General features: G+C 49.2%; 1 protein-coding gene across 1 annotated transcript; it reads right to left on the reverse strand.

Moving 5' to 3' along the window:
* Nucleotides 1-303: 303 nt before the first annotated feature.
* Nucleotides 304-23,744, reverse strand: LOC136639144 (zinc finger and SCAN domain-containing protein 29-like). Its single transcript, XM_066613157.1, is given in 13 exon segments — nt 304-957; nt 960-1,433; nt 3,771-3,808; nt 6,335-6,569; nt 6,860-8,293; nt 12,341-12,448; nt 14,543-14,669; nt 15,550-15,632; nt 16,461-16,581; nt 18,239-18,993; nt 19,117-19,263; nt 19,351-19,433; nt 23,601-23,744. Coding segments are annotated over 11 exon segments (3,804 nt in total). The 5' UTR covers nt 19,133-19,263; nt 19,351-19,433; nt 23,601-23,744; the 3' UTR covers nt 304-544.
* Between the last annotated feature and the right edge of the window lie 69 nt (nt 23,745-23,813).

Consider the following 23,813-nt stretch of genomic DNA (forward strand, 5'->3'; position numbering starts at 1 on the left):
TTGCATGCTGCGGTGAGGCTCCCTGCAAAACATAGTGCTTTGCACCCCCTCTAGCTATGCCACTGCTGCAGTGGCATCTGCAATGAGATGCACTTGGCCAAAAATACTTTTTATGACTGTTTTCCTTTAATGCCTTGGAAAGACAGGTGCCACTTTCATGCTCGCAGATAGTTTTGAGTAGTTCACGTACCACCATGTTTTACTTTCCACCGAATACTAAAGGCCAAATTTAATCTTCACTTCTGAGGACCAGTTTGAGGTTTGACCTCTCCTTATGGTTTGGGGGGAAGGGGAGGGGGGACAATAAGATCCTCTTGGAGGCCACTGTACAGGATGGGAATTGGGGCCTCTCAGTCTCCCTCCCCGGAAAAAATGTGGCAGACACAAGACCCAGTCCTAGCCAACTTTCCAGTGCACGGCTACACCAGCGCTGGAAAGCTGGATTGGATTTGGCCCACAGAGCCTGTTGGTGCACTTTGTGGGTGCTCTGATGTTCAATCCAGTGTGGCTTTCAGATCAAAACTGTTTTCACACTTGGGTGTGCTCATAAGGATTCTGCTCTGTGGGTTGCCCGGTGTTTGCTCAACAGATTTTTCCGAGAGAAGTTTCTCCCACATTCGGGGCACTTGAATGGTTTCTCTCCCGTGTGGGTCTTCTGATGGTACATCAAATGCACTCTCTGTCCGAAGCATTTGCCACACTGAGCGCATTTGTATGGTCTCTCTCCGGTATGAATTCTCTGATGTCGTGTTAATTCTCCTCTACAAGTGAAACTTTTCCCACACGCGGAACATTCGTGCAGTTTCTCTCCCGTATGGATTTTCTGATGCTTTTTCAAAGTTTGCCTGTGCCGGAAGCATTTCCCACACTGAGCGCACTCATATGGCCTGCCTTCAATATGAGTTCCTTGATGCCCCTTTAATGCTGTCCTATTACTGAAGCTTTTCCTGCACTCTGGCACTCATACAGTTTCTCCTCTGTGTAGCTATTCTGATGTCCAGTCCAGTCATTTCTCTGATGAAAATTTTTCTGGCACTCTAAGAGTTCATATAGTTTCTCGGTGGTATGAATGTTTGGATGCTTCCCAAGGCAACATTTGTGCTGGTTGTTCTCTTCCAGCATTGGACATTCATAGCGGTTCGGTTTGGTCTGCATAAGAAGTTCTGACGTGTAGTGGTGCCGTCGACCATACGTGGAGAATAAAGGCATCTTTTCCATTGAGCTCATGGTAGTTCCAAGACCTGCTGTAACCTGGGTGTGTTCATGTTCTCTCTCCACCTGCTTCTCCTCCTCTTGTCCTTTGGACTCCTGCTCACGTGTTCCAGGGGGGATATTCTGTTGAGACATTCCTGCCAATGTGATGTGTGTTTCATTTGGCCCAGTCTCACCCTGACGGAAGTCCTCCATCTTGATCTGATTTTTCTTGTCACCACCTGAAGAGACATAGAGAGGAATTTTGTCCATGCTCTGGTCATCTCCTTCCTAGACTCCTGCAACCTCCTTCTGGCTGTCCTTCCCTCCAGGTGTACCTCCCTCTCCAACTGATTCAGGATGCCTCTTTCAGGATCTCTTTTTTTATTCCTGTCTCTAGGTAACACCACCGTCCTTATATGCAGGGTTGTGTGCCTTTCCAGCTTTTATGTGTTAAGCAAATCAAGGTAAATGGGGTGAGGTTGTTTGGGTTTATTTTGCATAACTTAGGGTGCAATCCTAACCAATTTTCCAGCACCAAGGTAAGAGCAATGCAGCTCCAAGGTAAAGGAATAAACATTGCCTTACCTTAGGAGGCCTCAAGGACTGCCGCCCAACTACAGAATGCAACACATGCCCCACTGGCATAGCTGTGCCAGTGCTGGAAAGTTGGCTAGGATTGTACACCTCTGTTTTGCTCCCCACCGCCCAGAATGGCTCCAAAGGGGAGGGGAAGGGGCCGCTTGCATGGCAGGGTCAGGCACCAGCAAAACTTGGTGCTTTGCACCCCCTCTAGCTACACCACTGATTACAGCAGCAAAACCTTCTGCAAACTCACTTGTATTCATTCTGTCCCTTCCCTACATAGAGGGGGAATATAGTACTTCTTGCTGCCCTTTGGACACACATCTCTGCTCCTGATTTTTAGCTGTCACATAAATGCTGGACTATTTCTGTTAATGTCCTGTATATCTCCCTTCTGTCCCAATCGCTCCCTGTTGGGAGTTCTCTGTCTTGATCTGGCTTCACATCACCTCAACGGACAGCAGAAGGCATGTTGGCCACCCGGTCAGTTCTGTTCTAGACTCCAGCAGCTTCCCCTTTGTTGCTGCTCCCTCCCTCTCCAGCTGACAGATGTATGTGCTGAACTTGTAGGAATATGGAAATCAAGGAAATGAGCACACTGTGCTGATTAGCATATTTTACTCCACAGGTGACCAAGAGGGGCATAGAACTATGCAAAGCACATCTGCCCATCCCATTCTGCTAGCTATGCCTGGCATCATAACTTCTGGGTTCACGGGATGGGAGGGAAGGAGATCAGTCAGGGATCAAGGCCTTAAAGCAGTGGTTCCCAAACTGTGAGGCACAGCTCCAAAGGGAGCCACAATGTACTCACAGGGGCATAGCAGGATGTCCCTGGCCTCCTCCTCCCAACTGCGGCCATCTTGGATCACACAAGATCTTGCACTATTCTCACAAGATCTCACACTGTTCTTGCACAACCTCACAAGAATAATGCAAGACCTTGCAAGAATAGTGCAGAATCTTGTGTCATCCAAGACGGCAGCACACAGGGAGAGGACACTGGAAAGGTCAGGAACTGCTGTTAGTGCTTTGGGATTGAGACTTTGCAAGACAGTCCTAGTTTAGGTGAGGTTTCAGCACCATCAGAAAAATGGATGAGGTGGTCTGGGGTCATTTTCTTGTATGGGTTCTCTGGTGTTTCCAAAGTTCTGATTTTTTAAAGTGTAATTTTCCCTCACACACAAGTGGAACAAACAGAGCACTCTCTCAGGCATGCATGACGACTCAAGCCATTTCTTAGCAGCATTTTCTCCCACATTTGCTCAAAAATCCTACACTGGGAGGGGAGCCATCACTTAATGGTGGAGTGTCTGCTTTGCATGTCAAGGATCTGACTTTCCATTCTTAGCATCTCCACTTAAATTTTAAAAATTTTATCCAGTTGAAGGGATTGGGACCCTGGAGAGCCACCAGCAGTCAGAACACTAGTGAGCCAAGCTTACCAAGGGCCCAACTCTAAATATGGTGAATGCTCCATACACTAAATATGGCGCTCCTTCGGTGGCGTAGATGAAGGGAGGCGGAGCACTCAGCCTGGCAGGGAGGTGGGTGAGCGGCCGCTCCCTTTGGAGCCATTCCCAGCGGGGGGGGGCAAAATGGAGCCGTACACCCAGTGAAAAGGACCCTGAGAAGGACCGCGGTGGTGTAGCTGGAGGGGGTGGAGCACTCAGCCTAGCAGAGAGATGGGCAAGTGGCCTCTCCCTTCGGAGCCACTATGGCTCCACAACCCTGGATTCATGAGGGTGAGGTAGACTGGGGTCATCTTCCAGTAGAACATCCCTTGAAAACCTGATGTGTGTAGAATGCAGCATGCAGTTGTGACATCAGCCACTATAACCCCTTCAGTATCCAATGAAGGCTACAGTGACTGCCAGTCTCCCAGAGGTTCTCTCCACTACCATCTGGCTCCATTCATAGTTCTTTTCCAGGGGGTTCTGAGAAGCATCTGCCTGATCTCCTGTGGACATCAGCTTCACAAGGATGTTGTTCACCAGCATCAAAGGACCCGAGTCTCACTGCTCCAGCTTGTCTGCAGAGGCAGGAAGTTTAGAAGACGGTGGAATTGTGGCTGCAGCCTGTCATTGTCCACAACTCTGCCCACTCAGTGTACTATAGCTGGCAGAACCAGGTTGTTTCCTGTAACAAAATTCACTCCCCCCCCCCAACTAGAATTTGTGTGCCTGCTGAATCAATTGCATCCCCATTGGCCAGAGATGTGAGCTCCCTGGACCCCCTTCATGACTTATTTCATGTTGCCCACAATCAACCCTGCCAATGCAAGAGTCACCTCTCTTCAGAGGTGACCTTGGTGGTGACTTTGCCAGTCACAAACAGGTGGTTTTAAGGGAGGTCACTGGTTTTGAAGGCTAGTTTGTCAAGAGTGACAGCAGGCCTTGCCTGAATGGGAACCACCTGCCACATCTCCACATCCCAACATTGCAGGCTGCATGCCCCCCTGGATATTTCTCCAGAACTCCTGTTTATCCCGTTCCTTAGGATCCAACCAGCCCTTGTGTCTTCCATCTGAATGGTTGCTCTGCAATGCTGAAGGCGACAGCCCAATGAGACCAGGTGTCTACTGAGCAGCACACTAAAAGTCTAGCACTGATCTGAAATGCAAGCACATTTCTGTCCTACAGCGTTCTTTCATGACCTCAACAGCTACCAGAAACATGCATCACAACAACCAGAAAGGGAGGACAGGTTTATCCGTTGTTACTGTCCAGGATGCTATCTGCTATGAAGCACTGAAGGGAGAGGTGTGCCTTCCTCTACTGCTGGTAGGTGTCTTAGAGGCAACTGATGGGCCATGGCAAGAAACAGGATGCTGGACTGGACTGGCTTTTGGCCTGATCCAGCAGGACTTTTCTGTACTCTCATCTTCCACCACTTGGAGTTCATATCTGCCAACAATCACAATGGTTGGGGCTCCTGCTGTGGCAAAACAGTGCTCAAGGGACAAGAGGGCTTGGGGTAGAAGGAACTTTGTGTCTTGAGAGCACAGGAATCATGAGGTCAAGCTAGGTCAGGGAACCTCAATGGCACTGCCAGGAAAATTCATTAACAGACAGTTGCTAGAGATGTTTGGTGGGAAGGGAGAGATATCCCAGGGTGCAGAAATGCAGAGCAAAAGTAGCAACCAGCTCAAGGGTTCCTCTCTCGCACCTGCTACCCTGATGAAACTGTACTCAATAACTCAGAACATTTAGATAATGCTTTTCAATTTTAAAAAAACTTCAGCCAATTTGCAGAAACAAATGTCTCCCTATCCCAAAAGGGCGCACAATCTAAACTTGCTAATGCAAAAGTCTACTCTTCAGCTAGAAAACGCACTAAGAAGGTGACCTGTCAAGTACAAGGAAGGAAAGAGTTACACATGCTATACTCCTCACACTAGCCAAGTGTGTTGATTACACAGGCCTACAAAACTGAGTTTTTCCCAAACTTTATAGTGGTTTGATATGAATTTGGGGTGCTGATTCCAAAAATGGCACCCGTTTTGCCCTATCACATCTCCTTTTGGAGATCTACTATAGACTCTTTAGTGAATGTTTCAAGCAGCTTCCTCATGAGGAAGCCTACACCATGGCTTCCTCATGAGGAAGCTGCTTGAACCATTCACTAATGAAGCTATGTCGTGTCTCCAAAACTAGATGTGATGGGGCAAAACGGATGCCATTTTTGGAATCAGCACCCCAAATATATCCAGGAATTGGTGTAACGTTTAAGGAAGCAAAATATGTGTTGGCCTGTGTTACTTGATTTACAATTAGCGCAAGCACTGATGATTGGGGTGCTTGAAATGAAGAAACTGTGCTGACAAGGAGCTGTGTATTTAAACAAAAGTGTTTTATTTGTTAACAAATAACTTATTCTTTTTTAAAAAAACACAATATTTCTTGTTTTAACATTGTAACGTTTTTGACTAGGAAAATAACTCCCAAGCAAAACCAAGAACTTTCCCATCCTACTCTCAGATTTTAACGGCGACACGTTTTAATTTCCAGGTTTGCATATTTTTAATTGAGAAACTGACAGTGATTTTAGCCTGAAAGTGTCGCCTTTGGGAAAGTCACGCAGCTGCTCTGTCTCGGACTGTGTGTCGCCTCTCCCATCTGCAGGGCTGGCGTTGGGCTGCTCTGCTGCTGAATCATCTCAGGCCACAGCAACGGCTGGTTTCTTCTGACGTGCATCGGCAGACACCTGTCCACCCACGCGCCCCAACAGATAGGGCAGCCCAATTTGTTGTGGTGTGGAAACATTAAGGAAAGGCACAGGTATGAAAGGAGGCTGCCATGTGTAGTAGTGGGGTGAGTAAATGGGAGTCAAGGGGACGCATTCTTCTCAGCCAACACGTTGACCACACACCCCAGCTGCGCCATACAGGCTTCCATTTTGAACTCAAACGCAGCAATGGACTCCCTGAAGCAGGCACTCAGGGTGCTCGCGGACTCTTTTGCGGCCATTTTCACAGCCTGCCAGTTTCTCCGGCCACCCAAACGAGGACCCTCTTCTAGTCCACCCTTCTCCAGTTCTCCTTTACAGTTCAGTTCACGCAAGAGCTGCCTGGTCTTTACCCCTGTTCTGACTGTTTCTACCACAAGGTCTTTGGCTGACGGCGGCTTGTCTGTTCTCTTTCTTCTTAGCCGCGTGGTCGGCACAATGCTCGGCACTCCCCCCTCCCCCTTCAGGAACGGGGGCCCCGCCCTCTCCTCCGCCAGGCGAGTCTTGCTCCTCCGGGCTCTGCTCCTCATCCGGAACCTCTTCGATGCTCCTTGGCAAAGGATCAACTGCAAAGTGAGAGCAAAGGAGAGTGATGAGGGGGCAGCTGCGACATCCTTTTGGGTACTTTTTTGTTATCTAAAACAGGGATTTAACAGCAGTGCTTTGCCAGGCCCTGCAAAGAGGCGAACACTAGATTTTTAAAGAGTAATGATTTGCTTTTGGATGGGGAGGGTCAAAATCAATGGCAATATGAGCATCAGTGCTTTTGAAAACTGGCCAAGTAGACTTCGCAGTTTGCGTATCAGGGTTCTGTGGTTTGGTATAATGTGTGGGACAGAGGAAGATCCTCACTTACCTGAACACTGCAGGCCTTCCATCGCGCCACTGCTGGACTCGTGGTGCGCCGTAGCCAGTCCCGCTGTGCTGTCTTGCTCCATCGAAGAAGATCTGAAGCCGTCAAATGCAGAGGAATCCTCACCAAAGGACTGCATGCCACGTGGAGGGACAGGTGTGTACAGTTCCCCTGAATCTGGTGGCAGTCCCAACACCGAGCTGTCAATTGGTGTGGCCCCCCCAGCGGGTTCCCCCGCCTCCTCCAGCGACCGCATTAGTTGCTCGGCCACTGCTGGGTCCAGCTCTAAATGGATCTCCTCCAACACCTCTTCTTCGTCTCCTCCTTCCACCTGCGTGTAGACAGCAGCCTCGATGGTTTCGCCCTGAGGGTCCAACAGACACACTTCCACTTCGTCCCCCTGATCGACTGGGGTGCGCGAAGCCCGGCTTTCGAGGCAGGCAGGACTCTTGCTGGTTGCAGCAGAAGCAGGCCTCCTGGTGGCAGATCTGAGGTGCTTGGAGTGCTTTGCCTGTGGGGCTGTGGGTCTTGCAGATGCCAGCTGGCGGATGTCTGGGTGGTGGACCACGGCTCTGGCAATGACTTGGTACTGCGATCTTTTTGAGGGCAGGGATGACACAGTGGCGGGATGTGTACTTGGTACTGGCGAGGATGTGTGCGGTACCACCGCCACCTGTTCTGGGATATCAGGGAGGGTGTGAGCCGCAGTTGATGTACTTGGAATGGGTGATGATGTTCTGGGCATCATGGTTACTCGCCCCAAGGCACCAGCAGGCGTGTGAGTAGTGATGGACGCACCCGAAACCGCAGCTGATGCAGCCGCCTTACTCACTCTCTGGCGCTTGTCTGGGATGGGGGTGCCACTCCCCACCGCGTGGCCGGCAGAGGCATCCTTCCTGCACAGAAGCACTGTCGCCAACCTGTCATAGTGCGGCATAGTTCGGGGCTCCACCCCGGAGCGGCTGTTATGGGTTGTGACATCTTTGAACTTCTTCTTGAGCTGGTTGATCTTCTCTCTACACTGGGAACTGGTGCGCTCATACCCTCTCTTGGCCATCTCCTTTGAGATCCAGTTGTAGATGGCCTCGTTGCGGAACTGGTTCTGGAGCCCCTCCTGAACATAGTCTGTGAGCCACAGGTCAAGGAAGGTCCCCGTCTCGAACTCGGTCCAGGGTTTTGCGCGTACCTTTTTGGACTGGTGGGAATCCCGACTCTCAGCAGCTGGAAAGGAGGGGGGCTGTGATGCTGTCGCAGGACTTTTGGAGGAGGAACTGGGCCACCACCTCTGAGACAAACCAGCTGTTGTGGTGGTAGTGTGTGGCCTTTCCCAGAAATCAGCAGGGTGACCAGACGGGGCCGGGAAGTTCAGGCACGTGTCTTCTTCAAGCTTCACACTTAGTGGTTGAGGTGGGGCTTGATCGGTCCGAGGAGCTAAACCTGCAGAAGGAGAGTTGCCTCCGGAGTGATTGGCTGAATGTTTAACACCTTGTTGATCAAGAAGTGACCCAAAGACCTCACAAACTGTTGAGCAAGTCAGTGTAGAAAACCTATGCGGGAAGTCATGTAACCACTACACATTGAAAGCTCACCAATGTAAATGTGAAGAGTAGCTTCCAAATTTATTTCTGCCAAAATTATGTTCCATCAGTAAGATTTCTGTTTTGCTGCCAATCCAGGCTGGCATGCCGACACAGCAAGAGTGGCACTTCTGAAACACTTGGCTCAGGCATCATGCAGAACCATAACCAAGGCAAACTCTGGTTAACAAACCAACTTCAAACAACAGGTTCAGTCTGTGGTTTAATCCTGGTTTGTTCGCCTGAAATATGCCTGGTTAGTTGATGGTCTTGGACAATCAAACAAACCACAGTTACTTATGTTGCTATGTGATATCTGAACCAACCCTCTGAGTCACCCCTCTGCTTCACTCTGGGTGGACCATGTGATGTAAAAGAATCCTGTGCCAACGTAAGCCTGGATTCTACTCCTGGATATAGGAAATATTGCTAGTGGCAGAACTCAAAGAAATGCAACAACTTTGCATAATGGGTTCTATTCCAGGTAATCGTAAGGGTGGCGATGGAGAAGAGTTATGCAAGTGACTGAAGCCATGCCCAAACCCATCAATGAACTGAACTCTATGGTCTTCACCTCTTGCAATGTCACTTCTGGGAGACTCTTCCAGGTTCTGTGGCTCTGTTTCTCGGGCAACTATCTGTTGTAACAAACTGTCCTCCTTCCTCTGCTGGTGAGCTGGCAGAGGAAGAAGAAAGAGCCATCAACCTTTGGAGAGTTTCCCAGCAATTTTCAACTCCCATGGCACACCGGTTGAAAACTGCTGCCCTAACCATTGGAGTCCTGCCCTCTGCAGTCACACAGGGGTGGCGTAAAGGCCTCAGGCACTTCCAAACTTATTTCTGTCTGCCATAAGAACCTGCTCGAAGACAATTGTTTTACTTGTTCCCCTATGGCCAGTGCATCCTTGAGACCAACTGAGGTGGTCAGGCAGCAGATTAGAGGGAAGGGCCCACCTGCCTCAATTGCTCCTTCTCCTTCCATTCCCTGGATGGAAAAGGAAGAAGGAAATGGAGCAGAAGATGTTCTTGTCCACCACTCTCCTCTCTTCCATGCCATTGCCCTCTTCCTTTTCTGATTCAGGGAGTCGGTGAAGGAGGAGCTGCTGTAACACCAGGTGTGAGGAGGAAGGCAGCATTTGGAATGCCACCCCAGGAAGACTGGGGCAGGCCCTGGGTTGCCTCTTCCATCCCCTTCTGTGACATGGATATTAAAATTACTGACAGGGACCTGTTTTTTCCACCTTGTACAGCAAACACACCTGCACACACCACTTTACGCCCATCATAAATTATTACAAATAACTCATAAAATAGCAACTTTCAACATTTTTCTACTCGTGGCACACCAACCTCTATGCTCTATAATCTGTGCTTCCTGTGATGTCACTTTCAACTTCTGGGGGACTCTTCCAGGATCAGTAGTTCTGTTTCTAGGGCACCTGTGCGTAGTAACAAATTATCTGTCCCTCTTCCACTGACGGCTCTAAGGACCTGGCATTACAATTCATTATTACAAACAGAAGCCCTAGAACAGAGCCACAGAACCTGGAAGAGTTTCTCAGCAATATTCTTTGCTGTGCTTCAAATTCCCACACCACACTTAAGGCCCTTTTGTGGCACACATATTGAAAACTGCTGTCCTAAAAACAGCATGTGGAACATGCTGGAACATGTTTATGTCATGTTCCATAACAGCTGTCCTAAAAACAGATGTCTGAAAGACATCACAGGCAGCCAACCAGTTAATTCTACAATTTTACAGAGGAGAAAGGCTAAGGATAGTACCCCCAAACAATACTGCCCACTAGAACTACTAATTGTGGTTAAAAGTGTTCAGGTTAGGACCAGTAAGACCTGGGTTCAAATCCCCATTGAGCCATGAAGTTGACTGGTAACTTTGGGCCAGTAACTCATGTAACTTGTCCTGACCTACCTCATAGGATTGTTGTGAGGTGACAACAGAGAGAGGGAAGAACCTTGTACCCTGGCACGGGAGGAGCAGGACAGAACTATAACTGATACAGACAATACTGCCAGCATCTTCCTTCCCAAATTCCAAAGTGGAAGGAAAGTGCCCCACCCTGACTTTTTGTGAATACCCGTTAGTAGCGGAAAGAATGATCTGCAGGGAAAATCAGGCAGGGAAGAAGCCAGAAGGCAAGGCACAAGCAAAGAGGTGGCAGTAGGAACTGGGCCAGTGTTTATGCCTGAGCATGTGTAGAGTGCCTTTCCCACAGCACTTGATAACCACAACACAAGCACTAGATGTGTGTGGCAGGCATCAGAGAGGCAAGAGGAAGAATGGGAGAGAGGGCATACAAGAAGCAGAACACCAACTTTCAAAGCATATGCTCACCTACTTGAGACCAAGTCCCATTGCACTCAGCAGAACCTACTTCTGAGTAACTATGCGTAGGATCCAGTTGTACTGGGGGGAGGGAGAGAGGGTGCAGGAGGGATCAGAAACAAAATTAAGGGAGCATGAAGACGAAAGAGGCGTGTGAGCAACAAGGGAAAGGAAAATTAAGGCAGGAAGTGAGAGGAGCAGAAAGTGAAGACTGCATTCCTCTGCTTGCTTACCTCAGAGTAAGAACATAAGCAGAGCCCCACTAGATCAGGCCAAAGCCCATCTAGTCCAGCTTCCTGTATCTCACAGTGGCTCACCAGATGCCCCAGGGAGCAAGCAAGACAGCAAGAGAACTGCATCCTGGTGCCCTCCTTCGTACCTGGCATTCTGAGGTAGCCTACTTCTAAAATCAGGAGGCTGCACATACCCATCATGGCTTGTAACCTGTGATGGATTTTTCCTCCAGAAATCTAACCAATCCTTTTCTTTTTTTTTTTTTTAAAGACACCTAGGTCAGACATAATCACCACATCCTGTGGCAAGGAGTTTCACAGGTCAAATACACAACGGGTAAAGAAATGTTTTCTTTTGTTATGTTCTAAGCTGCGCTGTGCCCTGTGGGATTTACTTCTGGGTAAACATGCATAGGCTTAGACTGCTACTGTACACCGGCAAAGGGCAAAAAGGTGCTTGGGCCTAGAGAATCAAAAAATGAATAGGAAAGAGGCAGGAAATGGGGCTGGGAACAGTAAACATCTACTCTTAGGGAGCTCCACTGGTTTCTTCTGAGCAGACAGAAAGGCAACTGTACTGGACACCATTCTGGCAGGCAGGCAAGGGTCTGGGAGGCGGTGAGCAGGAGTGCATACTGTCACCCCAGCAAGCTAGAAGCACCTGCATAGGCCCATTCACTGGGGAAAGTTCAGCTGCTGCCTCATCTGTGCCCCCTTTCCTGCCACCTGCCAGGAACTCATTATTTGCAGAATGGGCACCCTCCCTTTCCCTCTGCTCCTGCCACAACCTTCTGGTCCACCACCTCTTTTCCTATCTCCTGGGGTCAGATCTGGCCATCTCTAGCACAGGGAAGGAGGCACCCAGATGACAGGCACGAGAAGGGGATTGGTTCTCTATGGCTCCATACAAAGGCCTGGGCTGCCACCATTCCTAAGGGCTGTGGATGTTCACACCTGCGCAGCAGCTGTTCTGTATTTTGTTTATGGGACACCAGTGGTCCCAAAATAAGCATCTGGCAGTCACATGAGGCACAAGTGGCAGATTCAGAGCTCCTGGTAAGAAGGCCCCAATAACTTGGACCATGAACGAGCACCAACTCGCTGTTACTAATCTGGGCACAAGGCTGACTAAGCAAGTACCAGGCCCATTGCTGGGCCAGGAGGCAGGCAGATCACCCAGCAGGTGATCAGCCGGGAGATGAACAGTCTGCCACCTTTGTTCTCTGCCACGTTCTTCTGAAGACAGAGCCGAGGTGTCCTCCTGAAAGCAACCCAGGTATCTTCTCCCATCACAAGCACCACTGAACAGGTTTCTCCAACTCCTTACCTGAATCTTCGCCTGCGAGTCTCTCACTTTCCACAGGAAACTGGTGGAACATTTTTTCTTCTTTGGCCAGGTGGGAAGCAAGGTCAGGTTTGGGAACCAAAAGCCCCTCTTGAGTGTAGAGAAAGAGAAACAGAGAATTATTTCTGGCACATTTGGGTACACCAAATTTTCAGGGATTTTTAGTTTTGTGGTTTTTGCATTTTTCCTCTTCTCAACAGTCTATTGCAGACTGAAATAGATCTTGTATCATATACAGTAATGTTGCATGTCTGTGAGGTAAGGGGTGTATCCAAGGAACCTGCAGCCTTTTGCCTGGGACAGAAGCTCCCTCCCTAAATATTTCTCTCTTCTAAAAAGAGCATTATTGTTTTCCCCTACTTTAGGGAGCCACTGTCTCCTTTGTGACATCACCCACTCCCAACTGTCATCTCACACCTGTCTGCATACCAAGCAACTCACAACAAGCAATACAACCACACTGTAGAAAACAATGAAATATGCTACACTTAGGATTGAAGGAAGCAGGAACTAAAACAGAAAGAATGGTATGGCAAAACTATCTGAAAAATAACGTCATGGTTGACATGCACTAGACCACATTGGAAGACCTACTGCTCTCTTCTTTTGTTATTTATACGTATTTAGAATTTGAAAGGGGATGCCTCTATTAACTGTTTAAAATTCTAAAAACTGCAGCTAGATTTGCTGATGTTTATTTCTTTGGAAGGCATCTATGTTGCCCTTCAGCACTAGCCTTTCAGGGCGGCTTACAACAAAACTATAGGTCCAACCTTGTTATGCACAGATTTTTTTATACACAGATTTGACTCAACAGGAATGGCCCCTGCAAATGAGAAGGAATGTGCCGATCCCTGGAGAAGGGGAAAATGCACCCCTTTAAAATCAGTTTTAAAAACTGAACAGTCCTTTAACAATAGCCTCCTTAATGAGAGAGAGAGAGGGCAGCTGGCTGACAGTCCATCAATCTTCTCTCTCCAGGCAACCTCTCCCTTCCCCTGAGCACGTGAAAGAAAGGTGATCACTTTGCATTGGTGAAGGGAGGAACTGAGTGAAGCGCCTTTCTAAGCGCTTGGAGGAGGACTGATTGATGGATTGTCTTCTTAAGGACTCTTATCTTACATCACCAAGGTCAGCAAGGCTGTTTTTAAATCACCGGAGCAAAGCAACTTTGTTTTTTAAGTTTATTTGCTATAGTGCGTTCTGCCATCCACGTGAATGCTTGGAATGGAACCCACGCGAATAATGAAGCTCAACCTGTATTTGTCCACTCCAGGGGCCAGCAACCATTTCAGCAAAGGGACAAGACATTTGGCACTGATGTCATCATCAAACCAATTGTTTTCTGAGTTCCTGTAAGTGGCAGCATGGAGTTTGGCTCAGGAGACTTTGACTTCCATTGAATTTGCCACACGCTGGAGAGGGAACAAGCCTGGGCAGCCGGCTCTGCCATTCCCTGTCTGGCACAAGGCAAATTCAGAACTTCCCAAGCCAACCTCTGTGTGGCTTGGAAAGAATCCTTTCCTTTTTTAAAGGAAAGAATCTTCCCCCTTGTGCCAGAATGACAAAGTTGGTACCAGGGGAGTAGCACTGGGGAAAGCCTCCCACAACTAAGGGTGCCCCAACTAAGGACCTCTCCCTTATCACCTACTTACCTAAATTCTAACGGTGGAGGGAGGGCATAAGGTCTCAGATGACAGAGTTTGAGCAGACTCAGGTGCTCAGAGGAGGCCCTTCCAATAGACAGTCCCCCAGGCTCTTTAACTCACCAGCACCTTGAATTTTGCCCATTGATGGAGGAGCACCAGTGTAAGAACTAGGAAGGACACAGTCCTTCCGCCCAGCCCAAGTCAGTAATCTTGCAGCTGCATTTTGCTGCAAATTGACAGTTCTGGGAATTCAAAGGTAACTTCATATAAAAGGCACTACATTTGTTTAATTAAATACTAGAGCTAGGTGTGGATACCTGGAGCCACGCGGTCTGTCCAGGAACAGTTACAGATGGCAATAGGCAACGCGTGCTACTGAAACTGCTCAAGCTCCATCCCCAAAATGGAAACCTGATATTTCATCTCAGCCTAAATATTTAACCTCCCACCTCCCGTGTCCAGACACACTGTTCATCAATGGGACCTCCACCTTGTCTGAATTGATTTACTAGACCTAAACGGGAGGGATCCTTACCCAATGAATTGACACGCCTATTCTCTTCCTGCAAGACTTTCCAGAACATGGTCCCTTGGCCTGGCTGCACTGGAGTCCGCTCAACCATGTGTAAAGACACACCTGTCTCCCCAATATTCATCTGTCCCTAGAAAACAGGAACATACACGGTTGCCCCTCACAATGCCAAACCCTTTAAACCCCAAATCCAGAAACCATCAAATAAGTATATACACACAGAATGGGACCAGGAGACAGAACGATCCACTTTTCTAGCATCCTTTAATCACTTGATGTAATGCACACAAAAGCACAATTAATGCATTCTGACTGCAGATTTCAAAACAGCCTCTTGCACAAGAAAATAGCAGCTTCAGGTAGGAAGGCAAGCAAGAAACTTTCCATAAAACTGGGTTTATTCTTTTTTCCATAAAGGATAGCAGGATGCCATAGTCAATCAACACAGGAATATCTTGAGAAGAAGGCCAATTATTTTTTTTTTTTTTAAAGACAGGCTAGTAGGTCTGGTGGAATGACGCTAAAGAGTTCTAAGGGGCAAAGCCCAGGTTGTGGCAGAAGGAGTGTGTGTTTGCACACAGATGTGCTGCCCCCAGCTGGTTTGTTTCCTAGCCACACATTTCTGACATCTGAAGTGAGCCTTACCTGAGGGAAAAATAGCCCAGGGAACAGCATAGAAAGGGAAAGAGCAGATGGGGGAAGAGTTAAGATCCTCCCCCCTCCCACTGTTCCTCTGCAGCCAGAGGACCAGAGGCAAGACCCTTTCGCTAATACTGGGGTAACTTTTAGAAAGTCAAAGAAACTCTGGCATGCATGTGACTTAAGCATTTCCTCCACCCTGTCCAGCAAACATTTAGAGGCAAAACGGGTGATTTATCAGGGACAGATACCAGAATTTGGGGTTGTCCTTAAGAATCTCTAGGACAGCTATGACAGTTGTTACCATAGCTCAGAGATATCCCCTAGCCCGGCAGAGAGGCTGGAACAGATCCTCTTAGGATGTCACATACCTCAGTCAGGCCATCTTCAGCCATCTCTTGTCCTTCTGGAGGAAGCAACGAACTGGAGTGACTTGGACATCGGATGCCACTGCCTAGGAAGGACAGAAAGAGGATTTCAAGTAGGAAATCCTTTGGGTGGCCAGATGCAAGGGAGGATAAGTCTCCCACCCTTGGTCACAGGCACCTCATCACATGGGTCTGGGAAATAATATTATATATTGGCAACCTTCAGTCTCGAAAGACTTTTTCAGAGCTTCTTATCCATAAATGGTCATAAACCATTCAGAAACGGTCTCTTTTCATGACTGGCAGTCCTTTACAAGAAGGACTTTACAAGTCCTTTACAAGACCCCAGTCACTCTGTCAAATAACCCTCAGTATGAACAGAACTAAAGCTATCTGGAGAACAGTGCTTTGATCAAGCAGCTCAGGTCTTGCATAGTTTAGGTCAGCAATCTTGCAAAACCCCAGTGTTCTAAGAAATGCCACTCAAGGTCCAAGTGATCTGGAGAAAGTCTCAAACACTGACAAATCTTTATGCAAAAAAAGGGTTGTGTAAGAGAGCTGTATTCTACTGCTGCTTAGCTATCCCCAAGTTAACGCTCATTAATGATTACTAGGTGTGGCATCACAGGGGTGGTCATGTACAAAAAGGCCGCACAGCTAGAAGATGGGGCATGACCCTTGCATGACTCACCAAAATTATCTCTTCCCCAAGACTGCTAAAGGTATAGGAACCCCAGCACTCTTAATGGACCCACAAACATGAAAGATGCAAAAAAAAAAAAAAAAGGCACAGTCCTATGCTTGTTTACCCAGAATTAAGTCGCACCATGTTCAGTGGTGCTCACTCCTGAGTAAATGAGCTATTAAAGCTGCAGTTCACAAGAACGAATGAATGAATCACATCAAATCCTTACCCAGCAAATTCATCTCCCCATCCCCATTCTGCTTGGCTTCTGTGTAGATCTGATCCTGTGCTGTGTCCAGGGGTTCTTCCTCTGGCTCCAGGGAGCTCACGTGCTCCTCCAGCAACCGCCCCTGAAACACAAAGGATGACCCCATTCAGAACAGAGGGACAAGGCTGGAAAGCTCACTGCCATGAACCCCCAAATCCTGCACCTTTAAATTCATGGGGAGCTGAATTCCATGTTGTACATAAGCAATTTTCTACATTTCTCTTCTCATGGCACACTGACTTCTATGGTTTTCTTTATGGTCTTTGACTCTTGTATCACTTCTGGCTTTCGGGAGACTCTTCCAGGTTCTGTGGCTGTTTCTAGTGCTGCGTCTGTAGTAAACTGTCCCTCTTCCTCTGCTGGTTCTAAGGAACCATTCAATTCATTACTACAGACAGTTTCCCTAGAAATACAGCCGCAGAACCTGGCAGAGTTTTTCGATGATTGCCACCCGATGTGCTCCAAATTCCTGTGGCACACCTGCAGACCTTTCACGGCACACCACTGCAGACCTTTTATGGCACACCAGTGTGCCACAGCACACCAGCTGAAAATTGCTGTTGTATGTGTTTTCTCTTACACAGTATCTGCACGCTAGGAAAAGCAACACTTATAGATTTTCTCCCATGTCATGCTACAAGTGCCCCAGTCAGAACTACAAGGGGGCAAATTTAAACATACCACACACGTTCATTGTGAGGCTGAGTACAGTGGTCCCTCCTTATCCGTGGGTCTGGCACCTGTGGACTTCTCAGCGCAGGTGCTGACCCATGCTGAAAGGCCTCACTTTGACCTGCCGTACATGACTGGAAGCATCTTCCGGTCACATCCAGGAGGTGCTATGAGGTCCAGGGAGACCGCAAGCAGCCTCCCAAGGCCTCATAACACCTCTCCGATGCAACCAGAAGACCCTTCCAGTCACGTGTGGCAGGTCAGGTGGGGCCCTCCTCACAGATTTCATTACCCATGGATATCAGTATCTGAGGGAAGTTTGGAAACGGATGCCACGCAGATACAGAGGACCAACTGTACTACAAAAATCCACATAAGAATAGCCACCGCTGCATTTGTGCAAAGGTGGGTTTCCTGACTAGCTGCACCACAGGTGTTGAATCTCCTTCAACCCAAGACTCATCGTGGGCATCGAGCATCAGTCGTCTCGAGCATCATCTGTCAACATTCCACATTGTTTTCACTGGAACAGTATTAAGCTGTTAATACTCAAACAGGAGAGTTTGAGCCTCTACTATGTGCTGTCAATTCTACACATATTTAATTGAAGAACCATAGATGATACTGACAACCCAACACACACCATGTCCTGTTAGGACAGTACAGGGGGATGGAGGTATCCGTAGGTCCAGCATTCATGGATTTGACTTACCATGGATGCTGGTAGACACTGGGGTCCAATTTCAAACCCCTTTGACCATGCAAAAAGCGCCAAAATCAGTGCATTCACAAGACATTCTGGGGCAAGGCTTGGAGACGCAAGGAACGTCCAAGTGACCCAAAATTGGGTCTTTCAGGTCTAAAAATAGCCGTAGAGGTTTGGAAACAAGGTGGTTTGGCCACAAAACAATAGGAAACCCAATTTTGGTGCTTTTCTGGTGTCTTTAAAGGGATTCAAAATCAGAGCCTGGTATCCTTGGATTCCATATCCATTGGGGGGGGGGGGGTTTCCAGAACAGAATCCCGCTGATAACAAGGATCCACTTTATTTAATACTAAAGCCTCACCTGCCATTTCCCAGTCTTGGCTTCTCTCCGGCTCATCAGGAAATCCTCCAGCAGGGCCACAGCCTGGGCACAGCTGTCTGGCCCTCCTGCCCGGATCCAGCTCTGGACGTCCACCGGCAGGCTGGCCAGGAACTGCTCCAAGACCAGTAGCTCCAGGATCTGCTCCTTCGTGTGTTTCTCCGGCTTCAGCCACTGACAGCAAAGCTCCTGGAGCTGGACGTACATCTTTCGTGGGTCTTCTACCTCTGGGCAGCAGAACTGCCGGAAGTGCTGGCGCTGGGTCTCCCTTCTCAGGGCATCCCCTCTCAAGATGGTAGCCTTCACTTTCCCATAATCCTCCTTGTCTCCATCTCCTAGGAGGCTAAAGGCCTGTTTGGCTTCTCCACTGAGTGCTGGCAGGAGTCGGGCTGCCCACTCTTTTCTAGGCCACCGACAGGCTTCAGCAACTTGTTCAAAGGCAGCCAGAAAGGCCTTGGCATCATCCCACGGGGTGGTCTCCGACAGCTGTGGCTTCCCCCATGCGGAGTGAGGCGCCTGCAGGGTCTTGAGGAACTCCTGCCATTGGGCTTCCCAGCGCTGTTGCATCCCCCGAGAGGGTTCCCGTCTTCCCTCTCGCCGTGCTCTCCAGCCCAGTCGCTCCGTCATATGCGGAGACTGAATTACACCAGAGGGTTGAGGGGCTCCTTCCGAACCCCGCTCTAGTTCTGAATCGGCAGATTTCTCCTCCTTCATCACCTTCGCTGCTGGCTCTACCCCTCCAATAGAAAATGAGAGACACAGTGATATCCTTTCTGGAAGGTACGATTCCAGACAAAACCTTTTCCTATCAATGAACCCCCTGATTGTGGTAGGAAGACACATAAAAACCCAAGTTTTACCTTCTTGACTGGTCATATAGCATTCAAACAGGGTATCTCAGGGCTGAAGAGTTGTGCGTGGTACTGGAAGAGCTTGTAATCTCAGATACTGCTAGCGGTTCCCGGCCACTCGTTGGAGGTACACTGATTTGTAGGTGTCCTTTCACCCTGGAGATACACAGTGCAAAATGCATCACAAAAGAAATGACTAACCAGCAATTTTCAGCCTTTTTGTTCTCCTCACAGCACACTGACCTCTATGGTCTTCTCTATGGCGTTTCCCTCCTGTGATGTCACTTCTGGCTTCCAGGAGACCCTTCTTGGTTCTGAGGCTCTGCCTGTGGAGGAAGAGAGACAGGCAATCTGTTACTACAGACAGTAGTAAAAACAGAGCTGCAGAACTCAGAAGATATTTTCAACTATTTTCAACCGCTGTGCTCCAAACTCCTGTGGCACACCTGCAGGCCTTTTGTGGCACGCGGGTTGAAAAAATGCAAAACGACACTGTAATAAGTAACATTTTAAAGGTTTCACTTTTCCCCCCTTCACAGCAGAAGCAATTTGATCAGTGTACCCGAGTGGTTCTGTTTTAAAGCAGATTTTGCACCTTGGACACGTTTACCTGGTACACAGATCCATTTAACAGCAATTCATTATACAGAGTCACAGAGATTCCAAAAATACAGGTATGCCTGAGGAATCCTCAAATGTGGTCCAGAACACAGAGGCGTGCAAGGCAGGCAGACTTCCTACACTCCCAATCCACTGCAGACTGGGACAATGTAGTACTTTCCCCACTTGATCAGCCTCATGCAATTAAAGGATATGAAACACCCAAGAAAGGAGCACTTTATTTATTATTATTATTATTATGTGAGAGGTTCATAGTAACTTAAGATGAGCCCTGATGGTTCAGGTCAAAGGCCCATCTAGACCACTTCTTGCATCTTTCACACATGCCTCAGAGGGAATTCAAGACTAGATCCAATGGGAGAGAAGATTCTGGCTGGAGATCAGGAAGAAATGCACATTGGGCAAAAAATCAAAACTTCACATATAGGCTGATGGGTTCTGAGCTGTCTGTGACAGATCAGGAGAGAGATCTTGGGGTGGTGGTGGACAGGTCGATGAAAGTGTCGACCCAATGTGTGGCAGCAATAAAGAAGGACAATTCTACGTTTGGGATTATTAGAAAAGTTATTGAGAACAAAACGGCTAATATTATAATGCCATTGTACAAATCGATGGTAAGGCCACACCTGGAGTATTGTGTCCAGTTCTGGTCGCTGCATCTCAAAAAGGATATAGTGGAAATGGAAAAGGTGCAAAAAAGGGCAACTAAGATGATTGCTGGGCTGGGGCACCTTCCTTATGAGGAAAGGCTACAGCGTTTGGGCCTTTTCAGCCTAGAAAAGAGATGCCTGAGGGGGGGGACATGATTGAGACATACAAAATTATGCAGGGGATGGACAAAGTGGATAGAGAGATGCTCTTTACGCTCTCACATAACACCAGAACCAGGGGACATCTGCTAAAATTGAGTGTTGGGAGAGTTAGGATAGACAAAAGAAAATATTTCTTTACTCAGCATGTGGTTGGTCTGTGGAACTCCTTGGCACAGGATGTGGTGATGTCATCTGGCCTGGACACCTTTAAAAGGGGATTGGACAAGTTTCTGGAGGAAAAATCCATTACGGGTTACAAGCCATGATGTGTATGCGCAACCTCCTGATTTTAGAAATTGGCTATGTCAGAAGGCCAGATGCAAGGGACGGCACCAGGACGCAGGTCTCTTGTTATCAGGTGTGCTCCCTGAGGTATTTGGTGGGCCGCTGTGAGATACAGGAAGCTGGACTAGATGGGCCATGGCCTGATCCAGTGGGGCTGTTCTTATGATGGTCAGGGCAGTTTGGCAGTGGAACAGATTGCTGAGAGAGGTGGTGGACTTTCCTTCTCTGGAGATCTTCAGGTAGAGGCTGGATAGGCACCTGCTGGAGATGCTCTAGGGCAGGGTGGTCCAACATGCAGCCCACGGGTATCATGTTTGGCCATCCTCAAACAATCCCACTGCACCCCCCGCCACCTGTTGCTTCAGTGGTTTTTTTTTTATCTCCCCGCTGCCCCGTTTTGGCTGGAAAAGCTGGAATGGTGTGGCAGGGATATCAAAAAGCCCCACTGCATCCACCACTTACTCCTCCTTAGAGTGACTTTGGTGGCTCAGAACCCGGAAGTAATTACTTCCACGCCTGGGCACTTGGAGGGGATGGAAGCCCTTCCAGGATCTGGAAGCCCCCTTAGTATTAAAAGTTGGACAACCCTGCTCTAGGAAGACTTCCTGCTACAAGTGGAAAGTTGGACTAGATGGCCTTATGGGTCCCTTCCAACTCTATGATTCTAAGCGAAGATATAAGTATCCTGTTGCCACTCTCTTGCTTCAGGCCTTCAGAGATAGCTTACCCCTAAAACCCAGAGGTTGCATATGGTCATCATGGCTTGTAACCCATGACAGACTTTTCCTCCATCAATCTATCCAATTCCCTTTTAAAAGCATCTAAGTCAGGTTCCAACACAACATCTTGTGGCAAGGAGTTCCATTTATCATCATCCAGTTTGTCCTAACTGCAACCAACATTACTAGCATGAACAGCTTACACAGAAGAGTGTTCAGATGCACCTTCCCACCTTTGCAATGAAAGAAACTGATCTGGGAATGAGGGCAGGAGCCAGACAAAGCCTTACTGCGGCGGTTTTCAAACTCTCTGGGAGTTTGAAACCCGCAGTAAGTCTTTGCGGGGGCGGGGGGGGAGGCAGCAGGGAGAAGGCAAAGCGGAGCGATTCTGTTCCGCTTCCCATTTTGCGGAGCAGGGTGCGATAGCTCCTCTTTCACTTTTCCTGACCTGGGGAGCCCTGCCCAAGGTTGCGCAGGGCTCCCCGCACCCCTGGGAGGCTGCAGGAGGCTTGGGCAAGTGCACCCAAGCCCCTGCAGCCCCCCTGAACGGCGCTGCCTTCCCCGTCTCCTGGCTGCCTCCGCCCCTTAAGGGTCAGAGGCCAGGACCCACAGGCTGGGGCGTCGTGATGCCCCAGTTTGAATACCACTGCCTTACTGGTTTTATGAAGCTCTGGATTAACCCTTATTCTCCCCTCCCCCCACTGGAAAGGGCACCTACATTTGTGTAAGATACACTTACTCTCAACCATCATTGCCATTGCTTTCTTCTCTTTCCATCACTGTAAGTGCCTTGGGACAGGGACCTGATTTTTGCATATGTCACCATATCCACAACTCTGAATGAAACAAGGCTGGTCAAATACCAAGGACAGCTTAGACAGCACCTCCCCAACTAGCCCTGTTCGGCTCATGTAAGACCAGTGGCGTAGCTAATGGGGGTGCAAAGCACTACATTTTACAGGGATCCTCACCACAGCATGCAAGGGGTTCCTCCCCCTCGGAGCCTTTACAAGCGTAGGGGGGAGCAAAACGGAGGTGTATGCCCAGAAGGTCTCCCTGAGAGGCTCCCAAAAGGCATATGCCTCCCTTTTGCTCCCCCCCAGCCTCCCAAAAGGAGGGGTCCCTTGTGCACTGTGGTGAGGCTCCCTACAATACTTAGTGCTTTGCACCCCTCTAGCTATGCCACTGCTTAAGCCATACAGGCTCTCTGACAGCAAGTGTCCCATCTGCCTCCCAGCTTGCCCAGAAGTGGTTGGCAAGTCACATGGGGAGGGAGGTGTCAAGAGTTCTTCCTAGCTACACACACAGCTGAAATGCTGGTTTAATGTACACACCCCCAGGACACATGATTAGCACTGTGGGCTATCACTTGGGAAGGCCCTCAAATAAGCTTCAGTGCCCCCCCTTAGCCATTCACCAATGAGCTAGCAACCAGCAGCTGTAAGGACAGCCAACAGTGCCACCACCAGTATGCACTGTCAAACATGTAATACATGCAAAAGTCAAGTCTCTGCCCCAAGGTGCTTACAATTTAGAGTGGTGGGAGGGGGAAGAAAGGCATGACCATAATGAAGCCAGGATGAGACCAAACACGTTTTACACAGATGCAGGTGCCCTTTCTGGTGGGAAAGGGGGCGATAAGGGGTGACCCCAACCCCCCCTCATGGAGCCCTGTTCTGCCCACTTAAGGGAAGCTCTCCCCTGCCTTCTTTGGGGTCAAGGGCCTGTTAAAGAGGGTGCAGGCACCCCCCAGCAAGCCGCTTGCCCTCTCTTGGGGGTGCCCCTCATCTCCTGCAAAGAGGAGGGTGATGGGGGTCTCCCCATCCCCACTCCAGCCCCCCTGCAGCTCGCCCCTCCTGCAAGCCATGCAGCGGGGGGAGTCCTGGGCGGAGAGGGGCTGCCCCACACAGGACCCACTTTTAACCCTTTCCAGCCCGCCAGAGAGCACACAAAGGCAGCCCCCAGTGGCAGCCCCCCTGCGCCCCCCTCCTCTGGGCCCAGGGGCGGGATCCCCCCCATTGCGGGCCGGGGGGAGCGCCCCAGCCCCCCAACTCACTTCCCCGGGCCTGGGTCCACGCCGACTCCCTTCAGAGCTGGAGAAAGCGGAAGGCTGCGCGCCCGGAACCTACTCCTGCTGCCTGGGCGCTCCCCCCGCCAGCCAGCCAGCCAGCCAGCCTCTTCCCCGGGCTTTCTTCGTCTCCGCTGCTGCCTCCTCCTCCTGCCGGTCATCTGCGGTCTCGGGGCGCCGCCTGCTGCACAGCGGAAGGAC

Source organism: Tiliqua scincoides, chromosome 2, assembly GCF_035046505.1.
Source record: "Tiliqua scincoides isolate rTilSci1 chromosome 2, rTilSci1.hap2, whole genome shotgun sequence".
Classification (NCBI taxonomy): Eukaryota; Metazoa; Chordata; class Lepidosauria; order Squamata; family Scincidae; genus Tiliqua; species Tiliqua scincoides.